At 31.2% G+C, this 27,254-nt stretch overlaps 1 protein-coding gene across 1 annotated transcript in view; it reads right to left on the bottom strand.

The window, feature by feature from the left end:
• Positions 1–20,147, bottom strand: part of LOC132724585 (PCNA-interacting partner-like) — a 37,526-nt gene extending 17,379 nt beyond the window's left edge. The window contains exons 1-8 of the mRNA XM_060709461.1: positions 20,018–20,147; positions 16,330–16,466; positions 14,486–14,676; positions 13,834–14,109; positions 12,607–12,780; positions 11,438–11,602; positions 3,139–3,293; positions 678–843 (exon numbers count right to left, since the gene is read on the bottom strand). Of these exons, the coding sequence (XP_060565444.1) occupies positions 678–843; positions 3,139–3,293; positions 11,438–11,602; positions 12,607–12,780; positions 13,834–14,109; positions 14,486–14,676; positions 16,330–16,453 (1,251 nt within the window). The 5' untranslated portion in view covers positions 16,454–16,466; positions 20,018–20,147. The remainder of the gene's footprint in view (positions 1–677; positions 844–3,138; positions 3,294–11,437; positions 11,603–12,606; positions 12,781–13,833; positions 14,110–14,485; positions 14,677–16,329; positions 16,467–20,017) is intronic.
• Between the last annotated feature and the right edge of the window lie 7,107 nt (positions 20,148–27,254).

Below are 27,254 nucleotides of genomic sequence, written 5' to 3'. Positions count from 1 at the left end.
AATTAAGGAAGTCAACAATACATAATTTTTGAAGGAACAAAAAGCATGATATTTTTACGTTATCATGCCACTGAATCAGGCCATTTTGATAAATTTTACCCTGAAAATAGTAAACCTACATCAATATTGGCCGTGTTTTTTTTCATGTTTTTTTTTTTTAAATACTTATTTTTTCAGAAAATAGAACCTTAATAAAGGTCTTTTTTCCCTATTGACAACATACCTTAGTTAAAAATTCTCAATTCACTCTTGAAAATTCTTAAAAATGGATCTCTGTAATACGTTTTTTTATTATATGAAAAACACCATTTATATAACAGCAAAACGTCTTCTTTTTTTAACATTTCAGCATTATGAGCAGCATTTATATCTTAAAATTTACAAAACTTAATTGCTCTTTTCATGTGTAATAAACATAATAATGGTTCGTTTTTTTTCTGGTACTTTAACATTTTCTACACGATCAAGATCTTACCCATTTGGGCCTCAGTATAAAAAGATAATTTAGGATAAACAACGGCACAACCTTGGATATTTAAAAAATCTCCACAAACATATTATGTTTTTATCCAAAAAATAAACTTAAATCTATTTATCATTAAGCAATTTCTGTCAAAGCAAGCTGTTTTAATTCACCATGACATAAGATTTTATAAAACACTGAGAATCTTGTTTACCTTATCAGGTGTTACAACAATGTTTTTATCTAGCTCATCAATGATGTCCGCTATCTGTGCATGAAGTAATTGGGACACGGACTCGACATTCGAGTTCCGTATTTTGCTGTCCCTACACTTCAACATCTCTCGCTTCAGAATGTTCACCGTCCTCCTACAGGCTGATCTGAATATATAAATATATATAAATATATTTAAAAAAAAAACGAAAACAAACAAACAAACAAAAATAACAAACAAACAAATAAAAAGACTCAGTCCATGTGTTTAATGACAATTTAATGATTTGACAACCAGTTTTTTTTATGATCATCAGGGCAAAACTTTTTTTTTTTCCTGGCACTTATTTTTCTTTTTTTTGTATATATATACATGATTCATGATTTAGGCAAAATTGTAGCACAAATACCATGTATGTGTTAACCCATAATCTTTTAATTAATTTGTTAAATGGATTTGCCCTGCTTTGAATTTGGAATAGTCCATTTGGAGATCGAAATTTTTTATATAAAGCTACAAAAAAACTTGAACTGCCAACAATATATTTGCTTTCTCATATTGCAGACTGACATGGCTCTAAACTCAGGCAAAGACCACTCAATTTCGGTTTCATTCGCTTATCAAGATTAAAGTGATATAAACAAAAATATAAAACCATATGTATAAGTTGGATACCATATTTAAAAATCCTGAAAATACTTTAGTTTGCATTTCATATAATATAGAAAAAAAATTGCTTAAGACTTTATTGGGAAGCCTACATGTTTGACATCACTAAAATTCTAATTTTTTTTATTAAATTTTTTAACAGAAAAACTGTACTGTTTCCATAATTTTACAGTTCAATGCTTCTAATCAGAGTTCTAGCATAGAATGTCTCTGTTATTTCCAAAACAGTAGTATTGTTAATCTTAAAATACAGGTCAAAGGGAAGCAAATCTTGCATTTACATGTACAGCTCGAATTCTCTATTCCTTTCATTATCTGTTTACATCAATATTGACAAATTGTTAAAAATTCTTATATAAAAGCATACTACAATATAATTATCGCCAAAATCTTTTACCACCTAATCACTCATTTTCTATGCGTTAAGCATAATGGCGTAGTGGTAGGGTGTTAGCCCTGTGAGTGTAGAACCCTGGTTCAAATCCTGCAAAAGGCATTTTTTTTTTTTCCTTTTTTTGTTTGTTTCTTTTTACAACTAACTTGATTTTAGTTCCCCATGAATAACATTCACACAATGTTATTTGAGCTCATTTAGTTAAAACACATTTGCATTCAATAGGTTAAGTGTAAGACAACACAGTTGTGATTTAAGAGTGATAAATGAGCAATAGAAGAACATATAAACAGTATATACAAATGAGCCAAAATTATTAAAAATGTGGGGAATGGAGTTAAACGGAATGGAGTGTCAAACAGAATAAAGTTGATAATACTGTTTTATTCCATTCAATGACAGTTAAAAATCAAATACATTCATTTTTGCTTAACTGTCATAAGTTTAACTTTAAATTGTGCAAAGCAAAACATTATAAAAGAGAAAACAAAAAGTTATGGGACGCACTATAAATATATTCTGAAAGTAAAAACCGTACTCAAGAAATGTGCACAGAGATAAGAGATTTGAACTCAAAAAAACCATGTCCATAATCTGAGATCTTCATAATCTGAACTCTCTAACCACTATGCTACTCAGATTTACGTGTCTATATCCACATTTTATTCTCCTATATTGCAATGAAAATGCACAAAATTGAAGAACTTGAACAACCCATCATATCATAATGGTACCACTGATTTATGTAAACATTATTGTGTTCTACGTCTACATCATATTTACAAATATTTACAATAAAGTAAAGTAAGTGAATTTATGTTTTTGCATCTGTTGCAAAAATAGTTCAGACATAAACAGACAGGCGTTACTCTGACTTTGTTTAAATTAACTTATTTTTCTGAAAGTTGCAACTTCTACATGAATTATCTAAAACAATGTTGAGGAAAAATTAGTACTGCCAATAATGGCTTTAACCAAACTGCATAAAAAATGCATGCACAAAAGTTTTAGGTTTGTAAACAAAACATCTTCCCTGCTGGAAGCAGTGATTTGTTTTTATTACAATAAATTATCCCGATCAAGTAACATTACAAAAGAAAATCATTAAGGGGAGCGATGGCCTAGTGGTTAAGGTGTATGCCTTTCAATCCTGGGATCATGGGTTTGAGTCCTAATTGAGTCACAACCATGTTTCTTCATATGACACAAGTAATGTTTGCTTAGTTAACAAGGAAGCAGACTTGGAAGAGATGTTTAAAGTAAAGAAAATCATGATAGATAGATCTAAATTTTTCTAAAAACTGGATACTAATCTTCATGCCTCCTGAAAAAAAATATCCGTTTGCAGTTACACCATTTGGAATCGAGGCCAAAACAGACGAAAAGGGGATAATTTACCTGATATCAGGGTCCTCCTCTATGACAGTCTCCATCCTATGCATGAGAGATACAAATTCTCCAATACCCTTCACATGGGCTCCCAGGGGGTTGTTGCAGTCCGGGGCATAACCCTTTCCACCAAGTCTTATCTTCATAATAAATGATGTGGCAGTCTGGAAAAGAAACACCTGTGTTAAACTACTTTTATCCCATGACCTGCTGAATTTTATGGATTTGCCATGCTTCGAATCAGGAACAGCCCATTTAATTACTATCAAAACAAGAGCAGTCTGTAAGACAGCCATTTGTCTATTCCCAGTGCTTGACAGTAAGAATTGTGGCATTTCTCGGTAAAAATGTAACTCATAGTTAAGAGATCTTTGCCCTATTACATAAGATAATCGCAGAAAACATTTATGTGACAGTATGATGTTTCAACCCATTACTTGCAGTTGTTCTGGAGATATCAGCTTGCATGCAAAATTAAACTTAACCAAAATGTGATGGCAATGCCGATGCAGAGTTGAGTACAATAGCTCTTCCTATCCTTCAAATAGAAGAGCTCCACAACATGGCCACGCTGGACTTTTTCTTATTCACATTGTACAGTAGGAACAAATATTTTATATTTGACCTTCACACAAGGTGATACTTGGAACTCATAATTCAACATGGTGTTTTCATAAAAGTTGATAATTTAAATTTATTCAGCATGAATTGAATCTGAAAATTTCAAATTCATGATTTTTTTCCAGCTTGATTAAATAATTTGACCTTGATTGTTAATACCACTTTACAGTAAAGGTAATATCTTAATTATAAAACATACACGTAGGGGTCATTTTGACAATGCATGAATCAAATCCATAAATAAATAACAAATTTGGGGCAAATTTTAGCAAATTTCAATTATATGACCTTCAAGGTTACATTACAAAAGTCAAAGTCAAGTTAAATTAAAGAGTCCTAAAGTTGTTATTTGTGGCAATCCATTCATTAATCACAAAGTTATAATAAACATTCAATACTTTGACATACAAGGTCATGGTTTTTTTTTAATGAGTGAAGGTCAAATTTATGCAATTTTGTCTTGTTGAATGTCTTTTTCTCAAGGCTGTTGTATATGAAGACAATCCACCCATAAAGTTATTGCCAGTTATAGCAATTGATAAAAAAAATATTTTTTTTTAAATTTGACAGGATAACACTTTAAAAATATATATTAACACAAGTTAAAGTGACATTATGTTCATTCAAGTGTAAATGAGCAGTCACAGCTAAAAGTCAAAATAAATTTTCATTTCTCATAATTATGTTTAATCTTATATTTTGCTATGTAAAATTAATCAATAAGCCATGTGACTCAAACATTTCTGGCAGTCTTTTTATAAATCATATAGTTATATTTAATTAATGATTAAACATCTTTCATTTGAATAATTGGTTAATCACCATTATCACTGTTGTACAGCTTTCACCGGATATAGCCCCTAAAAACACCGAAAACAAAAGTAGAAAGCTTCACACTGAGTACACCTAAGGTAATGTTTTAACTTATTTCTTCATCATAACTTCATCGATTTTTCGTTTTTGTTGTTTTTAGGGGCTATATCTGGTGGACGCTGTACAACAGTGATTATAAAAGTCAATCTTTTGAAACAATTAGTTCTAATTCAACTTTAAACTTGACAGCAAAAAAATGAACATAATGTCTCTATAATACCAAACAAAATTTAGGGATATTTTTCAGTACTTTTGGAACATGATCTACTAGATAACCCAGAAACAGTGAATTTTATAAGAAAAAACCTAGTGTTTCACTAAAAATTTAAAAAAATGAAAAAATGCTAAAACCCATGTAACAGTAAATTATAAATTAAATGAACACAATAATGAAATTTGTACTGTAAAAATCAATAAGGTGATTTAATTTAAATTGCCTAGCTGAAATATTGAAGTGCACAATTTGAAATAAAGACAATGTCATATTGATCTCAAACAACATGTGTGCTGCACTAGTTTTCTTGTACTTGAACAATTATAGTTTGCAATAATAAGACAGCTAAGTGCACTGCCATAAATGTCAATATAACATGAACTAATATAGATACGAGACCAGCCAATGTCTTATACAGATATTAAACAACGTAGTAAGAATATATCAGTGTTTATAGCAGGCTGGCAGAGTGTAAAACTGAAAACTATTTATTTACACAAATTAAACTGCAAAGAATTTATTTTAAAAACTAACATTTAATGTACATTTATTCAAGGATGGCCGGCAGTGTTACTAATATAGAAGCGACTTTAGTGAAAAATCACTGTCTTACATCAGAGGATTGTCTTCAATCAGGAAATTGTGACATTAACTGTGATCCATGTCAGTATGATAATTTACAAACCATTGCAGAAGGGTATTGCTATAACTGCAAGGAATACATATGCAAACAATGTTTGAAGTCGCATAGAAAATTTGGAGCTTTCAGGAATCATCATATTTTCACTGGCGACTTGGGACCGGAAAGAAAAATGGAATATCCACAAGGACAGCCATTACTTCATAACAGTAAGCTTGGGAAAAAAAAAGAACAATTTACCTCTCGTAATCATGAATTCAAGCGTTTAGGACAGTGCGAAGATGTACAATACTCGACGTGTGACTGTCATCAAAATAAACAGATTTATGCAGGAAACTGTCACAAAAACTTAAAACTCATCATCCACGACAATGAAAATAAAAAGATGGAGTTTGACGGGCTGAAAATATCAAATAATGAAAGAATCAATGCAATCAAAGGAGTCGGTCAGAAATGTAAAGCACAACTAAATGTGATGCGTGAACAAATGTTAGAATTCTTTGATATTTTAGAGAAGGAGGTAGATTCGGCTGAATTGCAACACATGTCTTTAAATGAAGACCTGATAGAGAATATGGCAATCTACACTGAGGCAGCAAATAACATACTTTCTCTTGGTGAGCACTTGCAACAAAATGATCAGTCAAGTGAAAATTTGGCAGTTTTTGTTTCAGAGCCCAAAAACCCAAACCCAACCCTTTAAATTTGAAAAGAGTATTCCCACTTTTAAAAAAAAGGGTTCATGTGAAAAGTTTACTTCAAAAATTTCCCTAATTTAGGTGAATATCCCGCATTCCCAAAAATTTTATCAATAAAAATAAATTGAAAAAAGAGCAAAATTTAAAGGGACGAATCAGCTCCAGACAAAAAAGGAAAAGCACAAGTGGATCAGTGTCAAGAAAAACCTTCAAGCCTGCAATTATCAGCATCAACATGTATACAAAATAATCTCTACACGGAGAATGAGCGAAGCTTCAAAAATCTAAAATTGAGAAAGAAATTTTTGATTCCGATCAAAGGAGAAGAGGAAGGTATAGCTTGCAACATCACAGACTCTGTGTTCTTACCAAACAATCAACTTGTAGTTTGCGACTTTGCTAATTCCACGGTGATTCTGTTACACGAGAAGAACTTCAGAGTTATTGACAAACTTCAACTCGAGACCAAGCCATGGGGTGTGGCACTGATTGACGCTAATAAAATAGCCGTCACCCTTCCTGAATCTAAGAAACTGCTGTATATCATAGCAGATTCTGGGAAACTGATACCAGCTGAATCTTTAAGTTTACATGGAGTTTGTTGGGGAATATGCGTACATGATCGGAACCTTATTATCACCTACCAAGACACCAGCACAGCCTATATAGAGGTAAGGAAACTGGACGGAAAAATGGTTAAATCTTTTACTATCACAACCAAGGTCACGAATGAGTCATATTTCTATGTATCGTCACATCAAGATAAAGACAAAGCTTATATTTACGTCTCAGATGGAAAATCGACACTTTCTTGCTACACCTTTGAAGGTCAGTTGTTATCAAAATTCAAACACTATGCCATTCAAGAGCCCAGAAAAGTGCTCGTTGATGACAATGGTGACTGTATCGTGTGCTCGAGCAGAAAAATGAACCTTGTATGTGTCCTTGACCTTAGAAACACACAGAACCTATGGAAAGGCGACGACATATTTAAAATTTGGACGAAACAATGCAGACACCCACAAATGATGTCAATGAGATGGAATGATCTGACACTCGTCATTGGTCATGAATCGAAAAACCACATCCAAGTTATTAAACTGAAGTCAAACAAGAAGGTCATTCAAAGATAAAAAGTAAACAGGAGACACTGTGACGATCCTTTAAGGCAGCTAGATGCATACAAATTCATGCTAATTTTATTTACATTTCAAGAACTGCTCTAATTAGATAATCTCTGTGAAGAGTACACAACAAAATAGCAATTTAAGCTTGCCTAAAACACTTCCAATCTACTATTCTAGGGAACGTCCTTTTTTTGTATCAATAGAAGCAAGAGTGGGAACGTTATTAAATATTGTAAATTCAAACAATCTTTCCACAACATATCTCGGTCACATGTATTGTATTATATTTATACACAATAACTTATTTTCTTAAACTATCAATATGTATATATTTATACTGTTTACATATTAACTTATTTCTTAAACTATCAAAAACTTCTTTTTTTTCAATTTGATTGCCTTGAAATTTTTTTCCTCATCTGGAATCAATCAGCTTTTTAAATGTTAACACCAAACTTTACCAATAACATGGCCCAAGATTACATTTAATGTATCTTGGCAAGACTGATCATTGGTAGAGAGAGACCATTTCCATTTCCCTGTATTCCTGTGTGTTATAATTTACATGTAAATTGTATATAGTATAATATTGATGTTTTTCATGTTTTAGACACCATATTGGGGGTTATTTCTAAACTTTTTTATGCTTAAGATGAAATGTCTCGCAATTCTATATTCTTCATGCAACACAATAAAAATCTTTTAGATATTGGTGACTTTTTGATGCTATTATATTTTCCTCCATATACCAATAAAAGAATTTGAAAATTCTTCTAAAAAAGCTGCTTATTTTGCCTCTCATATTTCTTCAATTATATTATATAGAATATTAACCCCTTAAAATGGCTGCGATGTTTGACAAGGGAGATAATTGAGTATTTTAAAAAATCAGGAACTATCTACAGTATATAAAATAGTGTAGTAATAACATATTATCTATAAAAAATTATACAAGTTTATGAACTTGTGACGTTGTGTTATTCAGTAGCAAATTTGAATAAAATGGGTCTTCTTCTGTTGATTTTTTTCTCTTTTTGCTCTGTCACTTAATGGATTAAATTTAGTTACATACTGTAAGATAACTTAAATTTCTTCTACAAAATGTGGTAGGGGCGCTAATCAGGAAGGGGATGTTATTTGGAAACAATACTGTTTACATTTTTTTTTGCTTTTTTTCTATAACTCAATGGAATCTCTATAACTCTGAAGTCGGATAACACTTTTCAAGTGCTTGCTAAATTTGAGCAATTATTTTATATTGAAACCCATATAACTCACAAATGAAATAGTCAGTTTTCATAATTTTTACATATTGAGTATTACAGTGTATAAAGCTGTATCTGTGCCACCTGCACACAGTTTTCATAAGTGTTGTTAAATTACAGCATAATCATATTAAACAACTCACAACAAAATTCACCCAAAACATATAGAAAAGTATGTGTCCGTGTCAAATACTATGCTTTTGTTAGAAAGTAGAAATATTTCATACTCGTAGCAATGATGACAAAATAATGGTCAAGAAAAAAATCATGCAATGGGTATTTATAAACAAGACACTGAACAGAACATGTATTTTACTGCAGGCATGAAAGAGTATGACAGACAAGTATTTTTAGGTAATTATCGATATATATTGGTGTAATGTTGATATTCGTTATCCGATATCGATATATATCGTTGACATGTTTTGCACTGAATCAATGACAGCTTCATATAGCTTTATACCGTTTAATAACAATATTAACTGTTTATTAACATCAACAATTGCCAATAAGCACATATTGTACTTCTAGATGTGTTTACAATGAGCTGCAACCTGTGCCAAGACATCTGTTTGATTTATAGACAAAAATAACCAAAAATAACATAAGCTTCATTAATTATTTATTGTTTTCAAACAAAATTTTGTCAGCCTTGTGTTTCTCAAATACCTTATGTTTTACAATACAATTTTATGAAATACAATGTATGAAAATATAATTGATGACCAAGGTTGTCATTAGGGGGGCTGCTGTTAGCTTAAATGACTGTCTCAAATGTGGGCTGCCAAAATAACTTTGGAAACACCCTTATGTTGTATGACATAATGCATAAAATGGCTGCCTCAAATTCAAAACAAAATGTCTCAGAAATTTTCTATGACAACCCTGTATGTCCATTATCATTATTATACACAACTTCATGAGGGATATTTTCTTGTTTAATTTGTAAAGTAAATGCATGTTTTCAATATCTCTTTTAAAAGAATAAAAATTATGAAAAAACAAATAAAATCTTGACTGTCATTTTTACTGCATGCAAATAAAATATGATAATGACTGAAATTGTCAATTTTATTTTCAAAAAAATAATCAAAAGTAACCCTTTCACTGCCAGTGATTTTATTTTAAAATAACAAAATATTTGCCAGAGCAGTTTCTAAGAATTGCAGGAACTACATGTAAATGAAAAGGCATATGCATATTTTTCTCTTCATGCATCAAAGCTCTTGAGCCTAAAACAAAATATTATTTGTTTCCCCTCCCGCTACCTCAACCAACGAAAGTCACAGATACCCAAAAAATATTTTTGCCTTGCAAAAAAAAAGAGAACAAAACATGGAAGCAGAAAGTGTATCTGTCTCATGTTTAATTGTAAATATACAAACTGGGATTTATGTTGTTAAAACTGAAAATATGGTTTATCTTAACAGATGCTAAACATTCACTTTCTGTTTTGAACTCCATATAATTTTGATAGATAGAAAATAAAATATTTTGGATTAAAAAAAAAAAAAAAATTATGAACCTACCTACCTTATCCATGCTAGTTTGCATAGGTTGCAGGTGGGGAAACAACAAAGATCTTAAGGCTTGCCTTGTTTGGCAACATTAAGGACCTATATTTGACCACATTCTCCTATTAAAATCAATAGTATGTTTTTTCCAATCTATTAATAAAAATCCTCTAAAAAAATAATAGCAGACCCAGATAACATTGATGAGAATGTTTAGTATTATATAAATGGTACCTGAACAAACAGGACAATGTTAATGTTTAAAAGGAATTTCAGTTTAGTCTCCTCTTTACCATATGGTTGCAAATCGCAACTGTCATTTTCCCAAAATTTGGTTTGCAAAATCAGAATGTCAGTAGCCAAATGTAAGCAAGTGTAAGAGGGTCATGAAGAATATGAACTTGTGTTAAAATGCTTTTATCGTTGTAGATTTTAATTGTGTAACATCTCAGGTACTTCTCTATAAAATGCATCTGAAACAAAGATGCTACAGGATTTTCTTTCCTTATAATAAAGTAAGTGGTATGAAACTTGTAAAATGACACATTCTTAATACAAGAAGTCATATCCCAACTCCAACAACCTTGTCCCTGATGACCTAGACAATGGACCATGTGACCAATTACAGGGTTTGACGTTTAGAGCTCATGAAAGTGCATGCACCAGTGAATTTGGAGGTCAGGGTGGGAAGGCTTCCATGTTATGATCAAGATAAAAGTTTTGTGACAAATTGAAACAGACAACTTCTCCAAATCCCTCCCCAGGTGAGCATGTAGCGAAGAAGGCACACATAAGGTCAAGGTCAAGTTGTGTCAAGTACCAGAGACGATTGGTTGATCTGTTGTGACTAATTTGGGAGGGTGGCGCTAACAAGAGCCGTTTTATGTTTGCTGCCTGTTTTCTGCCGTCACGGAATGTGGTGATTTGTCATTATAGTCTTTCCTCAAACAAACAAAGAACAGGTTAAGGAAGATAAGCATGAAAATGAGACTTCTAGAGTGGACTGGCATACTAGTAAACGCTGAGATCTTGAACATATGGAATTTCAGGCGCACAGCTAAAATAAAACTAAAAATCATCATCATCAGAAACAGACAGACAAACAAACACACAAACCAAAACAATATGCCCTCCAGATTTGTTGATCTGGGTAGAAAGAAATTTGAGACTATTGAAATAGATCACAAATTTAGAGGCGGATCAGGAAAAATGTAGATGAAAAGATGTCAAGTTAAATTTAGTGACTTTCCCCAGTTGAGTTCAGTCAATGCCTTTCCTAAAATTTGGACGAAACCCATGCTGATGTATGATATTATGCAGCTCAGTTAAACAAGAAAATATTTATAAAGAACCTACCTGATACATTGTCATTTTCTTTTGCCTTGATTCATGTTTAACAGCAGTGAAGGCTGAATGAGTTAACTCCCTTTCTGGAACATTGAATACTCTAGCCAAAGCAAGTTCTGATCTTGAATTCACAATAAGTTCAAGGTAGGACAGGAACACCAGACGTACATAAGCCTGAAGAATAGCATACCATATGATTTATCATAACTGATGAGAGACACATCACGTTAAAAACATATAAATGCAATCTTCAACTTATTAAATTTGTAAATGTATTTGCCCTGTTTTGAAGAGTATATAAAAAGTTTAAAGGACCTAAATATCAAAAGTGAGCTGCTTTTTTTTTGGTTATGAACAAAAAGTGTTTGAAGTTATTTTTAAAGGGTTATATTTAGATATAGTAACATTGTAACAATATGTGCTATAATGTCCTTGAATGTGACAGTACTGTAATAAATGTTTAATACACTTGTTACTATATATAGTATGAGTAATAGTAACAAAACTGCCTATGATTTCAGCTGATTATGAGTGTCATGTGATCAATTATCAGTTTGCGGCAAGTGGCCAATATTTTATAATCATAATCGGCCCGCTGAACACGAGTACGTGCACAAACTGAAACAATGACGCCACATTTTACGTCATCAAATCAGCTGGCTGTAAAAGTGAAAGTAGGATTGAAGCATGAATAGCTTGATTTTTTAACTGAACTAAACGTAATTTCTACAAACATAGCTTTATTGAAATTTAAAGAAAAAAAATACTAGCTACAATTTCATTCCTTGAAAATAAATCATGCTTCTGATTCTGCTGCATATACATAAGGGAAGCAATTCTGTAGAACTTACTGTACAGTATAGATCTTGTACAGAGATAAGAATTTCAATGAAAGAAATATCATAGTAAATTTGAGACCAATCAAGTGTATTTAAAGACATTGATGCACGTCATAGATGGGCCAGAGGGTGATTATTGGTCCTAAAATAAATAATGCCCTCAGACTGAAGCACTCAGGGCCATTATTCATTTTGCGGGCTGATTATCACCTTCCGGCCCTACTCTGCCGTGTATTAACCTCTTAACCTTTACCATTTTTGTCAGACGACTACATCAAAAATACAACATTAACATAGTGAATAATTCAATATAATTTTTCTGTTGAACTCAACACTAACCTCTGTTATTGATGGTGCTTTCTTTACTGTGCTCAATGGAACATTTACATCTAGCACAGTTGCTAAGCAACTGTTGTCAACAGTAACAGAAATATTCTCCTCACAGTCTAGAGGCACTTCAACAGTTACTGATTTAACATCTTTGTTTTCAGCAAGAAATTCTACCATCTTTCTCTGCAACGTAAGAAACAAATACAAACTTTTTACTATTCGACTTAAAAGGAGTATAACAAATAATAGATTAAAGGCCGATTATGCCTCAGAAATGCTTTCATTTTTATTTCTCAAAAACTTTTAATTTTTAGTAATTTGTTAGAGTTTCAAAAAAAAAACAAAAAAACCTAACTCATTTGCCACATAGATGAACTAACTTTTGCTTCTTTTGCAATTGATATAACTAGTGAATTGGTATTTTGAACGGAAGTCAAAATACTACTGTGTTTACATTTTGCTACCTTAATGACACATTACTGCATGTTCAGCCTACTTTCTTCAGTTGTTAAACATATAACATGCTTTTAATCCATTATTAAAACATTATCAAACACATGTTTCAACTTAAAGATTTCTGAAGAATTAACAAATATGGATTTCTGAAGCATAATGTGCCTCTTTTTCATGTAAAATTACTAATTTTAACCTTAAGCCTGCTGGCAGCATCTTGATCTACCTTACTCTATTTGATCAATGCATACCAGGACCATCTGTCCTACCTTATAATGGTCGGCACAGTTTGCTATTCAGTCAGTACATATTTCAAAAATTTCCCTAAAAATAATGAATGATTTTGCCTTGATTGAAATATGCACAAGCCTATCTAATATATTTAGCATGGCAAGGTTTTAAAGCCCCAATCTCACACTTTTAAATCATAAATGGTTAATTTCTAGCATATACTTGTGAAGGAAGACCTAAGTAAGGTACACTATACAGTGCTGTAATATTATTTATTTTAGGCATAAAAACTGTCACCTGTTTAGTCAAAATAAAATTAATGATATGTATGCTATATGAATACAGTGATTTTTCTCATTTAAATGGAAAAATGCCTTAGCCTCTTGATTTTGTGAAAAATTATCGCTAAAATTGCTTATTTGGGAAGTAAAATGCTGATTTAAGTTGATGGGAAAACTGCATGATTTTAAAGAAAATTTTAATTGGGAAGAGGCCTTTAATAGGTCTTTGTTATATAAGGTGAAAAATCACCAGAATATGAAATCAAAATACCTCCAAGATTGACTTAGGTGGATCCAGAATCAAAAAACTTTGTTCCTTGATCAGCTTTTGTAACTCCTCGTTTTTACTCATCTCTTTTTTCAACACATTGTACACATCACAACCATCTAGGTAGTTACAGTCTTTCAGGAACTTGTCATACAGCTCACATATCCCAGAATCCTTGCTACAGGAAGTGATGTCATACTGACTCAGCAGTTTTTTATTTGTAATATCCTTTACTGCTTGCAGTACAATACTGGTCTCGACATCAAAATCTCCGGTTTCCTAGAAAATTAGAATTTTGATAAAAATGTGACATCACATGACACTTAATACACATATGTATGCTCAAAAGACATTTTATATGTATCATAACAACATACTACATACACAAATTTATCTAAACATCAAATTATACAGCTATAGGCATAGCTCTTGACTTTTGGCCTGTGTTGGTTGTGACTATACAATCAACAGAGAAGAAATTTACCTGACATTGTTTGGTTAATCGACGTCATTATGCATGACGTCCTATGACATGTCAAAATGTTTCCTTTTTTCCAATGTTCATGGATCGTATACTTTATACACATAAGAATTTTGTCATTGTTAAATAAGTAAGGAAACCATGTAAAAATAAGAAATAATTATATTGCCGTACCTCTTTACTCTTTTCAGCAAGGCACAACTGTATAGCTATCAACTGATCCATAGGAGATATGAGGGTCACTCTATCATTAGGTAGTAGGTTCAGCTTTCTACACAGTGATATGAAGTACTGATGGTAACCTTGGATACTGGACAGAGCTGTCAGATGACGCTTACTGCTTATGACAACAGGATATTTGTTACCTATAATTTGAAAGCAAAACATGTGATGACAGATACTGATGTTTTTAAACATTCATAAAACTTTCTGCAAGATTAAGAATAATTACTGTATTCCTAGAAATGTTCGCGGATACAATATTTCGCGATTTTCACAACGTCGGCATTTTCGCGGAGACAAACTTTCGCGGATATGTAGTAACCGCGAATTCCGCGAATGTTAAGTAGCTACGGCCTAAATTACAGTTTTTGGAGGCTACGTTTTTTATGCTTGACCTTGTCTGTTGGGTGCTTTTAATTATTTTATTTTTTTGACAAGTCGCGCCTAAAGCGCAACGTTACTCGATACATTTTCATCTATTGACTAGTCGAACAAGGACGGTTGTTCCGTGAACACATTCATATTTCCTTACCTTTTTCATTATGTTATTAAGTAAGATTTAGTCAGACCCGTTAGCTTTTATTCTCATTTGAATCATAACTGACTTTATCTTCAAAATGTCGATACGTATTTTTTTACACATTATCGGACTGTACATCGCTTTCATTATAACAACATAACAGCTGTTTATCAATGTAGCACTTGATTGCTATTGTACTTTTAACAAAGGATTACACCTACTCCAAGCAAATAAAATCCAAGTCATTTAATGTTCTCAAACTGTAAATTTGTTTGTCAACGCCGTTACTAGCAAATAACGCCAATAAGCATGTTAATTACTAATAATTGTTTTCAATAACATACATAAATAATTCTTTACACATTTCTATAACACCTGTGTTTATATGTTGTTTTGTGTAAGTAGATTATAATAAATATTCTGCACTTTTTATGCTATATTTGGTTGAAGCTAGAAATGTTCGCGGATTTGTTATAACTGACATATTCGCGGCTATAAAGATTCGCGGAATCATGCCTACCGCGAAAACCGCTAACTTAAAATGCGCGAAATCTTTTCTAGGAATACAGTATTGTTATTATTTATAATGGACACACCTATCCTATTAAAGTAGGAGTGATTGTTTGGTCATCCTTTTAAACCAATTTTCTCTAAAGGATACCATGAAAAATTCAATTACACGCCTCGTATTAATAATGAAAAGTTTGGTCTAAATAATTATAATATTCCGAATAAAGGTCAAACAATGTGATAGTTTGGCATATATTTATGATAATAGATTAGATATAACTATAATATAAGAGCGTCTGTCGCCGATTGGTTAAGGTTGTTGACTTAAAACAACTTGACTCTCTAATGAATGTGGAGGGTTTGAATTCTGACATGGTCTTTAAATTCTTTGATGTGAGGAAGCTATCCTTCGGTGGTTCTACTCAGGTGCAATAATGCATGGAATGGCCCATGAGGTCTTCCTCCACTAGTAAAGCTGAGAAGTCTCCACATGACCGATACTTGGTTGGAGAGATGTAAAACCCAAATGCCCGCTCCGCCCCCAAATATACTATATATATATAGTTATTATAGAAATATAAACAGATATCCTATGCAACTTTAAGTTACAGTTTTTTGACTCCAAGCCCCTAAAATGTCTTTTAAAGATTGTTTGTAGAATCTTTTAATATGTATTTTACTTGCAACAGTTAAAACCTTACATTGTTGTTACCAAAACATTAGAGAAAACTCAGTACTTAAGATTAATAATAAAACATGTAATTACCTTTGATCACATGGCTAATCACAGTAGTCAGACTGTTTCTAACAATCTCAGCATCACAGTTGGACACAAAATACACAGACCCAGTCTCATTTCCCTGGTTACAAATGTCAGGATTTTCAGGCATTTTTAATATTGTTCTAAAAATAAAAAAATAATATTACAAGTCAACAAGAGACAGTGAAATATGTTAAATTTGGGCTTATTTTTCCATATATAATATAGTTATTACCGATAAATACTGTGAATTTACGAGCATGAAAATTCATGGTTTTGTGAATTCATGGGTTCTTGAATTTGTGGATTCTTTTATTTTTTCAAAAGGTAAAAAGTTAATTGTAAATAATGTGATTAATAATCTTACAGCAGACCAAAGGAAATGTCAATTAGTGCTTCTCAAACAAATTATTCATTTAGATTTTACCCTATTTAGAAGCACAGTGGATTCTGTCATTTTTTTTCCTTTCCCACTATGTATATATAACCACGGATTTACATTACAAGGATCGGACACTTTCATTTAGCTTAAAGTCTCCTCGCGCGCTGGCGCGGAATCGCACACCGGATAAAGGTGGACAGAATGAGAGATGGCGGAACGTGCAGAGTGCAAATATGACAGATTTTCACAAGAGTATGTGGTGTTATTGCAGCTTTGTGAAAAATTATACACATATGAATGTATTGATACAGTATTATTTTGTGCCGCTAAAGTATTAATATATGAAAATATGCCGATAGAACGATGCAAAGCTTAGTTAAAAAAGTACCTAATTATAAAAATATTTTCCTATTGTTTAGGCATACTCTCTACACTTTGACGCCCTTTTACTTCAAGCACAAATTATTACCGCAATTTAGATTAAGATAATTCTTTTTTACATGGTTTAATGGATGCATTGCAAAAAAAAAATGTTTCTTGATTGCTTAAAAACTTTTAAAGAAATTCATGTTTGAAATTTGTCTTTATTTCTGTGAATTATTTCCAAATGATTTGTACATTTTTTATTTGATTACCTGTATATTAGTACAAATATAGTAAATATTCTACTAATTAGTGTATTAAATATATTTTCAGATCATTCTAGACAAGCGTTCTGCTTCATATATAGACAGTGTTCGAAATTAGCAGTAGTCCGATAGCCCCTGACTACTAAATTTCTCCTCGGGCTACCAACTTTTCACAGTAACACGCCCGACCAGGCTACTGTATTTTCAGAGGCAATATCAACAACTGTTTTGAACAAATGAATCGTGCTAGTAAAATGTCTTTTGGACCAGTGAATATTCCAATCTGGTAGTCCGACCAGCCTAGTCGATTCAAATCCTAATTTCTTACACTGTATAGATGAATTCATTAGATTGGCAAGGAAGAAACTTTTATTGGCATACAGAACAGCTGTTTTATAATATATTTTTTTTACTTTGAAACAGATTTTTTTCATAGTTATCCTTTACAATTCACGTCAAATGATTTATTTGTCATATGTTTATTTTCATTATTTTTCAAAGAAAGGGCTATACAAATTTAGTTGTATATTTTCTATTTCATCTATAAATGTTAATAAAGAAAATAGATTTACATTGTATTTATATATATCCTCTTCAGAATCATTTTCTTATCACACATACCATGGACTGTAGTTAAAGACCGCGCACATACAAAAATACAGTTTTTCAATTATCACTTGTTACCTGGTAATTAACCCCCTTCAAAAGTAATTCAACTTCAAAGAAATTTAAGTGATGTGTAAAAAATAATCAAAAGTTACTTTCATTTCGCATAATACTGACTCAAACTGTAAAGATTTTTATTGTTTTTCTAGCGTTACATTAAAAAATATCAGAAATATCTTTCTACAGGCATTCAAATAAAAAGAATAATTAAAATATATATAATAAAAAGGCCGGAATCGAGACAGCCACACGAGAGTACTTTTAAAACTGTTGTGATGATTGTCTACTTCACTGCACCGACTTTTGAAAATAGATTTACAAAAAATAATAATGATATAAATGATGAATGAAATTTAAATATTCTATGAATGTGGCAATATTCAAATCTCGGCAATATTTTGTACTAAAAAATGAATAAATTTTCTTCATGTGTTGAGCAAATTGTAAAGCCCGCAATACATTACTCTTAAAACAATTGTGCGTTAATAAATTTGACTACATAACCCAATGCATCTTAAATATTGCATCTTTGATCATCTGTGAATAACTTCCATCGGCATCTTTTTTATTTTGAAATTGAATTTATTATGTTACCATAATAATAAATTTCAAATACCTGCTTTTTATATAAAAAATGTAAATTTACCGCGAATTTCGTCAAGATAATTTTTTAATCGTCGTTGCACCTTTAAAAGATAAATTAGATATTTGGATTAAACAAGTATTTTTCTTCAAAATAACCTTTAAATTTCCAAAATCGGATAATAAATGGAAAAGCTATATGGTATTTTTTAAAGTAGGTATCCATTGCGAACGGGCATTTACGCTTAGCGCCGGTAAATTATCGATCGATGTACCTTTATCAGGTGCACGACAAGATATAATTTAAGCATTTATATAGGGTTAACTGGGAGTGTCCGATCCCTGTAATATAAATCCGTGCATATATTGACCGTCTTAAAAAGCTTAAACTGCCAAGTCTAATACATCGCAGATTAAGAGGGGACATGATTCAGACTTTCAAAATAGTAAAAGGCTTAGATGACTTGTAATGTAAATTCCGTGATATAACTTATCTATATCCTCAAGGTACTTTATACCGGGAGGTACTTTGTACCGGGAATGTCCAGATATTACAAACAGTACTTACATAAAAAATTTCTTTTGTATGTAAGTGTTTTTCACATTAATTTCATACAAAATATATCATTTTTTTAAGAACACTCAAAGTTTTAATAACCCTATTCCCATATTATGTGTTTTACGTATAAAAACCAGTAAAATTGCTAACGATTTGGACCCATCATGATATTTTGAATGTGTGTGCAAATACTTATCAAATTGTTACCCTTTTACTGTGTGAAACTGATAAATATTGAATAGAACTTTAGTATCATTAACAGTAATGGACCATTTACATATGTTTTTAACTTTTTATTGATTACTTACAAGTCATTCCTGGTATTAAGTACTTAAAAACAAAAATGGCTGCCACTCATATGAGGTTATTAACAGAACTATCTTTTTGATGTACAATTAAAATATCTTTTGGATGATTGTTATTTTCATCAAAAAATGGTATCTCCTACAGAAAATAACTATTTTATATTAGATTTTTTTTTGTATTATATCATGGTGGCCCTAATAAGGCTTACACTCCCGGTAGATAGTACAACCAGGATATAGATTTAATAAAATAATGACAGATTTCCCTGTGTTTAGAAGAATAAATATCTGAGTTGCATATAGCCAGCCTATATAAACTGTATATGAGGTATATTTTCTGTTATCAATAAACAGCAATTTAGACTTTGGTAACCTCCATTTTAACATAATTTTTTACAGCATATGCACAGGCTTTTTTTTTTACAAACAGTTCAATATAATCACTGATAATTACTTTCACAGAATTGATAATTATGATGTTAAATTTCATTGTAAATGAAAGAAATAAGACATAGATAACTTAACAATTCATAAAGAGTCGATTCATATCCAAAAACATATAAAAATATACCTCAAGTAATTTTTGGACGAAATGTCTTTGGGCCGAGATGACTCGAAAAATTATCGTTTAAAAGAGCTTTTGTAAAATAATGCTGTATAAAGTAAACAATGATTTGTTTAATAACATTAAAACTTTATAAACACAAAGGTATTTCTATCACACTTTCTGGTCATTTATGAAAATTTTCCATTTTTTTTTGTTTATCTTTGTCGGCGTGTCAATCAACTGATCAAATTTGGCTCCAAAACGTCATGACTGAAATTACCCAATGAACGAATTCTAGAGTTGCGATTCGTACTGAAACTATTCGCCCCCTAATAATTCGCCTCTGTTGAAACCTGCATTGTCACGAGTGTGCTTTGAAGTGTCTCAATTCGAATTAAAACTGTTTTTATTGTGATTTTCAAACTGTTAAAATCCACTTTACACCGTAATTGTACAAAAATAGAATAAAAACTTTCATAAAGACAGGGCTGTACATATATCTATATATAATAACTGAGATATATGGGTAAGTAAACATGATAAAGGAATAAAAAAAATACTGATGCTCGTAGAATATTCGATTAGATCGCGACGAAGGAATAATTCATTTCTCTTCCTTATATGTTTCATGATCACACAAAAATGCGCTGTCCAGAGCACCGACACTTAGTTAATTACTAAAAAGAAAATGTTCTTAGTCAAAGAACAAAACTGAATAAAGTTATAATTATTATTTGGAAGGGGCGGGGATTTTCCGCCTTCCCACTGTCTGTTCCTCGCGAGTCTACATCTCAAGAAATGTATGTAGCTACATGTATGAAAATTATTTGTAGATCAGCAGAGTTATGGCCCCGGAAGAAGCACGAGCTCTAAAAGTAAAAGTAGAGCCATGAACTTTCTAAAACATATTTTTTTATTTGTATTTATTTGAAGATTTATTGCTCCTGATTAAGCAAAAAAGAAACCTTAAATAGCACTCTTCTCACATCTAACAAAATAAAAAATAACTTTTGATACTTAATGTAACAGAATTTATTGTAGGCCCTTCAATTATTTTGGTGACAAAATATTGGAATGTGGGGCCATTGGGTCATATGGACACATGAGCATTTTTGTAGATATCCCGACTTGATATTATTTTGTAATTGGAATATATAATTACAGGACAAGACCTAGCAATTTAGTGATGCTATTTTTAGAGATACCTCGATGTACTTAGGAATTTACTTGCCTGACCACCATACTGACAAATGCTGTTTCCTTTTTGTATATTTCGATGACCAAAGACTAAATAGTTTAATTTGTATTAACTTGCGAATAAAAAGGAAAGTTCAGATAACCAAGAAATCTATATATTCTGCAAATATCGGCAATTTCCTTTTCAATTGTAAAGGAGTAAAATGTGTAAAAGTTAAAATAAATATTTTATTTCCAAGAGATAGAATCTGGAAATGTTTCAGCTACTTCAAGGGAAGTCACTGTTATTTGCAGTTTGAAATAAAGGCAATATTTGTTATTTGTCATGAAAGTACTCTATCATAGAAATGTTTATTCTATTTCATAGTTTTATACCAATGTATAAGAAAAATTACCAAAAAGTAGAGAAAACAATTTTTAAAGATACTTCAAAGAAAAAAAAGTTTTTTCAGGTAAATTTTCATTTTAAAAGGAAAAAACCCTTGAGGTCCAAAGGTCCTTTTAAATTTACATAAAAATTAAAAAATACCCAAAAATTAAGTGAAAACCCCTTTAAAAAGGAAAACCTGCAAAAGATAACAAAGAAATGTACTCAGAATTAAATTGAAAAACGAATTTTGTGAGATTCTAGGCCGAATTTGAGTGAAAAGCGTTGCAACGTTTTTCATTTTTGGATTATTTTCACAAAAAAAGATTATTCTGGTAAAACAGAGTCAGGGAATGACCTCCACATTTGCACGCAAGTCATTAGTCCAGACCTTCAAAATCTCGGGAAAATATTCCCAGTCCTGTCAAGTTTTCTATACCATTGAAAACCTGTTACCAGCTGCTTAATCAAAATTTTAAGGGCCCATTAACCCCAACAATTCTTTTTCATTAATTTCTCAAAGGCGTTTGATTTTGGTGTTATGTTACAATTTCCAAAACATTAATCTATTTTGTTTACGTTTTGCTACTGTAATGTCAATTATTTCACACCAAAACTGCTCTAGCTTGCTCTAAATCCAATATTAGAAGATTATATATGAACTTTAATTAAGAGGAAAATCGTTTTTATTTATATGTACCTTTAGAAAGCATTACATAATACTCAACGATGCAGTTATATAATGCAAGTATTTACTTGGACATCATAGTTTATTGGTAAAACCAGTCACTAATTTAATCTAGAATGTTAGATAAAAGCATTCTTTGGCTATATTATTCGTCTAAAACGATCGATTGCAAAGAAAGCTTTTAGCTTATTTGCACTTAGCTTCCTTTATTGTTTGAAATATACCAAATACATCATATCAATTGTATTTACCAAACAAAGTTTTCAAAGGACGTAGTATTGCTTTGCTTTGGCATAAGTCGATCAACAGTCAACACGATGTCTACGGTACTTCAATGCTTAAATTCTACCAATATAGCCCCCTTTCAATCAGAGACTGTGATTTTCTTATAGATATGTAAACAGTTAAAGCTTTATATATTTAATTTAAATAGATATCAGAGTCGTTCTTGTTTCATTAGGTACAGTGTTATCAGCCACGTGCTTCGCATTTATCGCGTTCATTTCACAATTAATCTCGTTTCTATTTGTCGTCTGATTATGCCATGAGTGTTGGCAAGTGCCGCTATGTTCATGAATTTTTAGTTTATTCAAATAGAGGACTGAAGCTAAAGGAAATAGTCCAGAATTGTGGCACCTATACAGATGTAAGGTGAGTTTACGTAAAAAATAGTTGTTGTTATTTTGTTATTATTATTATTGTTGTTGTTGTTGTTGTTTTCATGATTTACCAGAAGACTTGCAAGCGCTTATATAAAGAACTGTGTAACTTAGAATGAAAATATATGTCAATATGTATAATTTTAGAACTAATTTGTAAAAATTCACCATAAGAAAGATAAATATTACATGAAAATGGCAATGGACTTATTGAACTCCATTAAGAAATATAATATATTTTGCATATATATCTGAGACAACGTAGAAAATCGCGATGATGTGATAATTATGTCAGCTAATGATGTCATTTAAGTCACGAGGGTACGTTTATTTTTGAATTCTAATTTCTTTAAAGGTCCACCGTGGCACGCGCATATAAATGTATGTTGTAGGATTGGTCTGGTGAAAAGATTGACTTGCTGTCTCCGCGAACGTGAATCATTGGTAATTTGATAAAAAGTAACGTAAGTTATCAACAGAGAAAATAAATAAATAAATTAATGTATAATTTAAAAAATAATATATATCTCGTAAGAGATAATTCAATGCTTTTCCTCTACTTCCTATTCTCACAAAATTAAAATATTTCAATATGAACAATCTCTGAAAACTACACTTCTATTCGTCCCTCAATTAAGGGGTACCTAATAAAATAAGATTAGCATTTTATTCATTCAATTTTCTAAACTGTAAGTTTTTAGCATTAATTCTTAAGTCTTTAAAGAATTGTAAACTCGCGCGAACTTAACGTCTAATCCTTGTTTATTAAAAAGTAGACTAGCTACGTGTTGAAGGTTGCGTAGATACCATGGTAAAAACCAATTATATAATTGCAATTGTGTCCAATATCGTAAGAAATTAAAGAAATTTCACATGATCAAATCTTTTATTAGGGTTGCTTCAATTTATTTGCACAATTGTGGAAGAGGTCCTGCTCGATTATAAAGTTTCATTTGATAGTGAATAAGAAAAATCTTCAGACATATGAACAAATATTTTATGAAATGTATGAATGAATATTTACCTCCATGTGAAACTTTTGCAGTTGTTATGCAAAATTATGTCAAAATATACTATTTCCAATATCAAAATTCTACTTCGTTACTAATGGAGATAGCGAATGGGGGGGGGGGGGGGGGAGGGGGGGGGGGGGGGCGCGGTTTCCTAAGGGTTAAGGTGTCTGATCTTGAGTTTCAATAAGCATTGGATCGAGCCCTACTCAAGTCACGACCATGTTTCTTCATATGACACCAGTACTGGTTGGTATGGAAGCGTCCTAGTGCCAAACCTGAAATGTTTTTATGTCATAATTAGTAGATAGTAAGTGCTAATTAGTAGAAAGTAAGTGCTAATTAGTAGAAAGTAAGTGCTAATTAGTAGATAGTAAGTGCTAATTAGTAGATGCTAAGTCATAATAAGTAGACAGTAAATACTAATTAGGAGATAGTAAGTGCTAATTAGTATATACTAAGTCATAATTAGTATATAGTTAGTACTAATTAGTAGATACTAAGTCATAATTAGTAGATAGTAAGTGCTAATTATTAGATAGTAAGTACTAATTAGTAGATACTAAGTCATAATTAGTAGATAGTAAGTACTAATTAATAGATACTATGTCATAATTAGTATATAGTAAGTACTAATTAGTAGATAATAAGTCATAATTAGTAGATAGTAAGTACTAATTAGAACATAATAAGTCATAATTAGTAGATAGTAAGTACTAATTAATAGATACTATGTCATAATTAGTATATAGTAAGTACTAATTAGTAGATAATAAGTCATAATTAGTAGATAGTAAGTACTAATTAGAACATAATAAGTCATAATTAGTAGATAGTAAGTACTAATTAGTACATACTAAGTTATAATATTGTAATCGCTGCTTGCATTCTGTTAACATGGCTGATGCCGAGGAATATAGTCAATCTGACAACAGTTTTGAAGCATTTCTGATTTCACGGGAAATCTCGGAATCAGTTATGACTTAGTATCTACTAATTATGACTTAGCATTTACTTATTAGTACTAACTATCTAATAATTATTACTAAATATGTACTAATTAGTACTTACTATCTACTAATTATAACTTACTATCTAATAATTAGTACTTACTATCAACTAATTATGACTTAGTATCTACTAATTATAACTTACTATCTACTAATTAGCACTTACTATCTACTAATTAGTACTTACTATTTACTAATTATCACTTACTATCTAATAATTAGTACTTACTATCTACTAATTATGACTTAGTATCGACTAATTATAACTTACTATCTACTAATTAGCACTTACTATCTAATAATTAGTACTTACTATCTACTAATTATGACTTAGTATCTACTAATTTAGAGATAAAAATATTTCAGGTTTGGCACTACGACGCTTCCATAGGTTGGTTCCAGGAAGTGGACTCGAAAGTGATTAATTTAAATTGCAACAACCTTTTTCGCAATTTAGTTTAAATGAATATGTTTAAACTAACGGAGCAAGAGAATTGTTTGCATATGTTGACATGTTATAGGTAATTTCTGTGAATATAGTCAGTGTCTTATACAACTTGATTAGTACTTTTGACAGCATTTCCGCTGTCTATTTTCTGACAAATTAACACAAAACCTTGAAGCATGTTGCTTTAAATGAAAATGTAGAAGTCGTCTTTAATACAAAAATGTTATTTCATTCAAGGACTATGTTCTATCAAAACGTTACCCTGGGCCTAATTTAAAATAATCTCTGTTTCTCCTCCCGCGACCCGAGCCAGTTTCAGTAGGGTAGGTTGGCGGGACTATAATTAACTAATATTTTTTGTCGAAAAAAGTTTTTTCCTATCTAAAATTTTATGGATTAAAAAAATGTGAAAAGGTGAATGCTTAGCATGTTTTAAGTTTGGAACATAGTTTAAAAGTTTTATTCAACACATGTCCCAAATTGTAAATTTACATGACAGATATAAAGATATGATTCTCATTGATAGAATCAATGTTTAGTTAAACAATTTTTTTTTGGTTTGGCAATAATTGTTTGGGGGCAGCTGAGAGTTTTGTGGGTAAGTAGCGGAAGAGGGAACAAACACTTTATTATTTTAGGCCCTGCTGTGACCAGCCTTTGCCACTAGTATAGAGCCAGGCCACATCAGTGCAGTCTGACCAGGGTCTATATACTCTTGGCTGATTTTCTATTTTTGTACTGATATTTTCAAACTGATTATGAACACTTTCAAAAAAGAAGTCCATTCAAAGGCCTATTATGCCTAAGAAATGCTGTTATTTCTCAAAGCTTTTTAATTTTGGTGTACTTTTATAATATCCAAAATGTTACTCATCTGTCAATAAGCGGAACCATCCTTTTTATCTGTTGCTTTTGGCCATAAGTACATGTACAATCATAGTGAATTAGTTATTTTGTATGGACGTCAAAATACTACTTTTTACATTTTGTTACTTTTATGACAAATTATTTCATCGCTACTGTCTTCAGGTAACAAGCATCTAACATTTCTCTTAAGCCATTATTCAAACATTATTATACAATTCATGTTTGCCCTTTTTAAAGAGGTACAAATTATGTTCCTGAGGCATAATGTGCCTTTAAGAAGTTCAGTATGTTAAGGGTTTAAGCCGCATGCGTCCATGACCCCAGATGTTGTGAAAAATGTAATAAGGTTAAAAGGAAAGTTAAAAAGATTAATTCAAGTAATTTACATGTTCCTTGTTTCTGATTTTGCAGTATTTATCACCACATTTCTACAGAGTGACTAAGGCAATTTTTGACCTATCTTTGATAATTAACGTCGATATTTTAAAGTGACGTTTGCAATGTGTGAATTATTTTCTTTGTTAATTTCACAATATATTGCTTTTAATAAAATACATTTTCAAATTATCATGAATCATGAGGCATTCTGCTTTAATATGAGAAAATGTACGTAGTTGTCGTGTCAGTGATAAAAAGTCATTTTATTTCAAGCGCACTGCATTGAATTTAATCAAACTTTAGTTAATTTTGATAAATCAATAGCCACCATCATTATTACTGTTTATTGTAATGGTTTAAAGTATTTAAATACGGATTAAGAAAAGAATAGTTTAAATACTTGGCAAAATGAAAAATGTACTAATGCGATTAAATATATTCAATGAAAACTCCATGTTTAAGTTTGTATATACACAGTGAAATAAAAATTTATAAATTAAAGATAAAAAAAAAATAAATTTTTAAAATGACTTTTCAGTATACAAAATCGTAATTTTAACGGGGCAGGTTTTATTAAGGGTTTTTACCAGGTAAAAACATTTTTTTAAAATTCAAAATAAATGTGAAAGCTTTTCTG

This window comes from Ruditapes philippinarum, unplaced genomic scaffold (assembly GCF_026571515.1).
Source record: "Ruditapes philippinarum isolate M1 unplaced genomic scaffold, ASM2657151v2 ctg2089_1_1_1_1, whole genome shotgun sequence".
Taxonomy (NCBI): domain Eukaryota; kingdom Metazoa; phylum Mollusca; class Bivalvia; order Venerida; family Veneridae; genus Ruditapes; species Ruditapes philippinarum.
The sequence above is the reverse complement of the archived record's forward strand: the minus strand, read 5'-3'. Positions and strand labels throughout refer to the sequence as shown.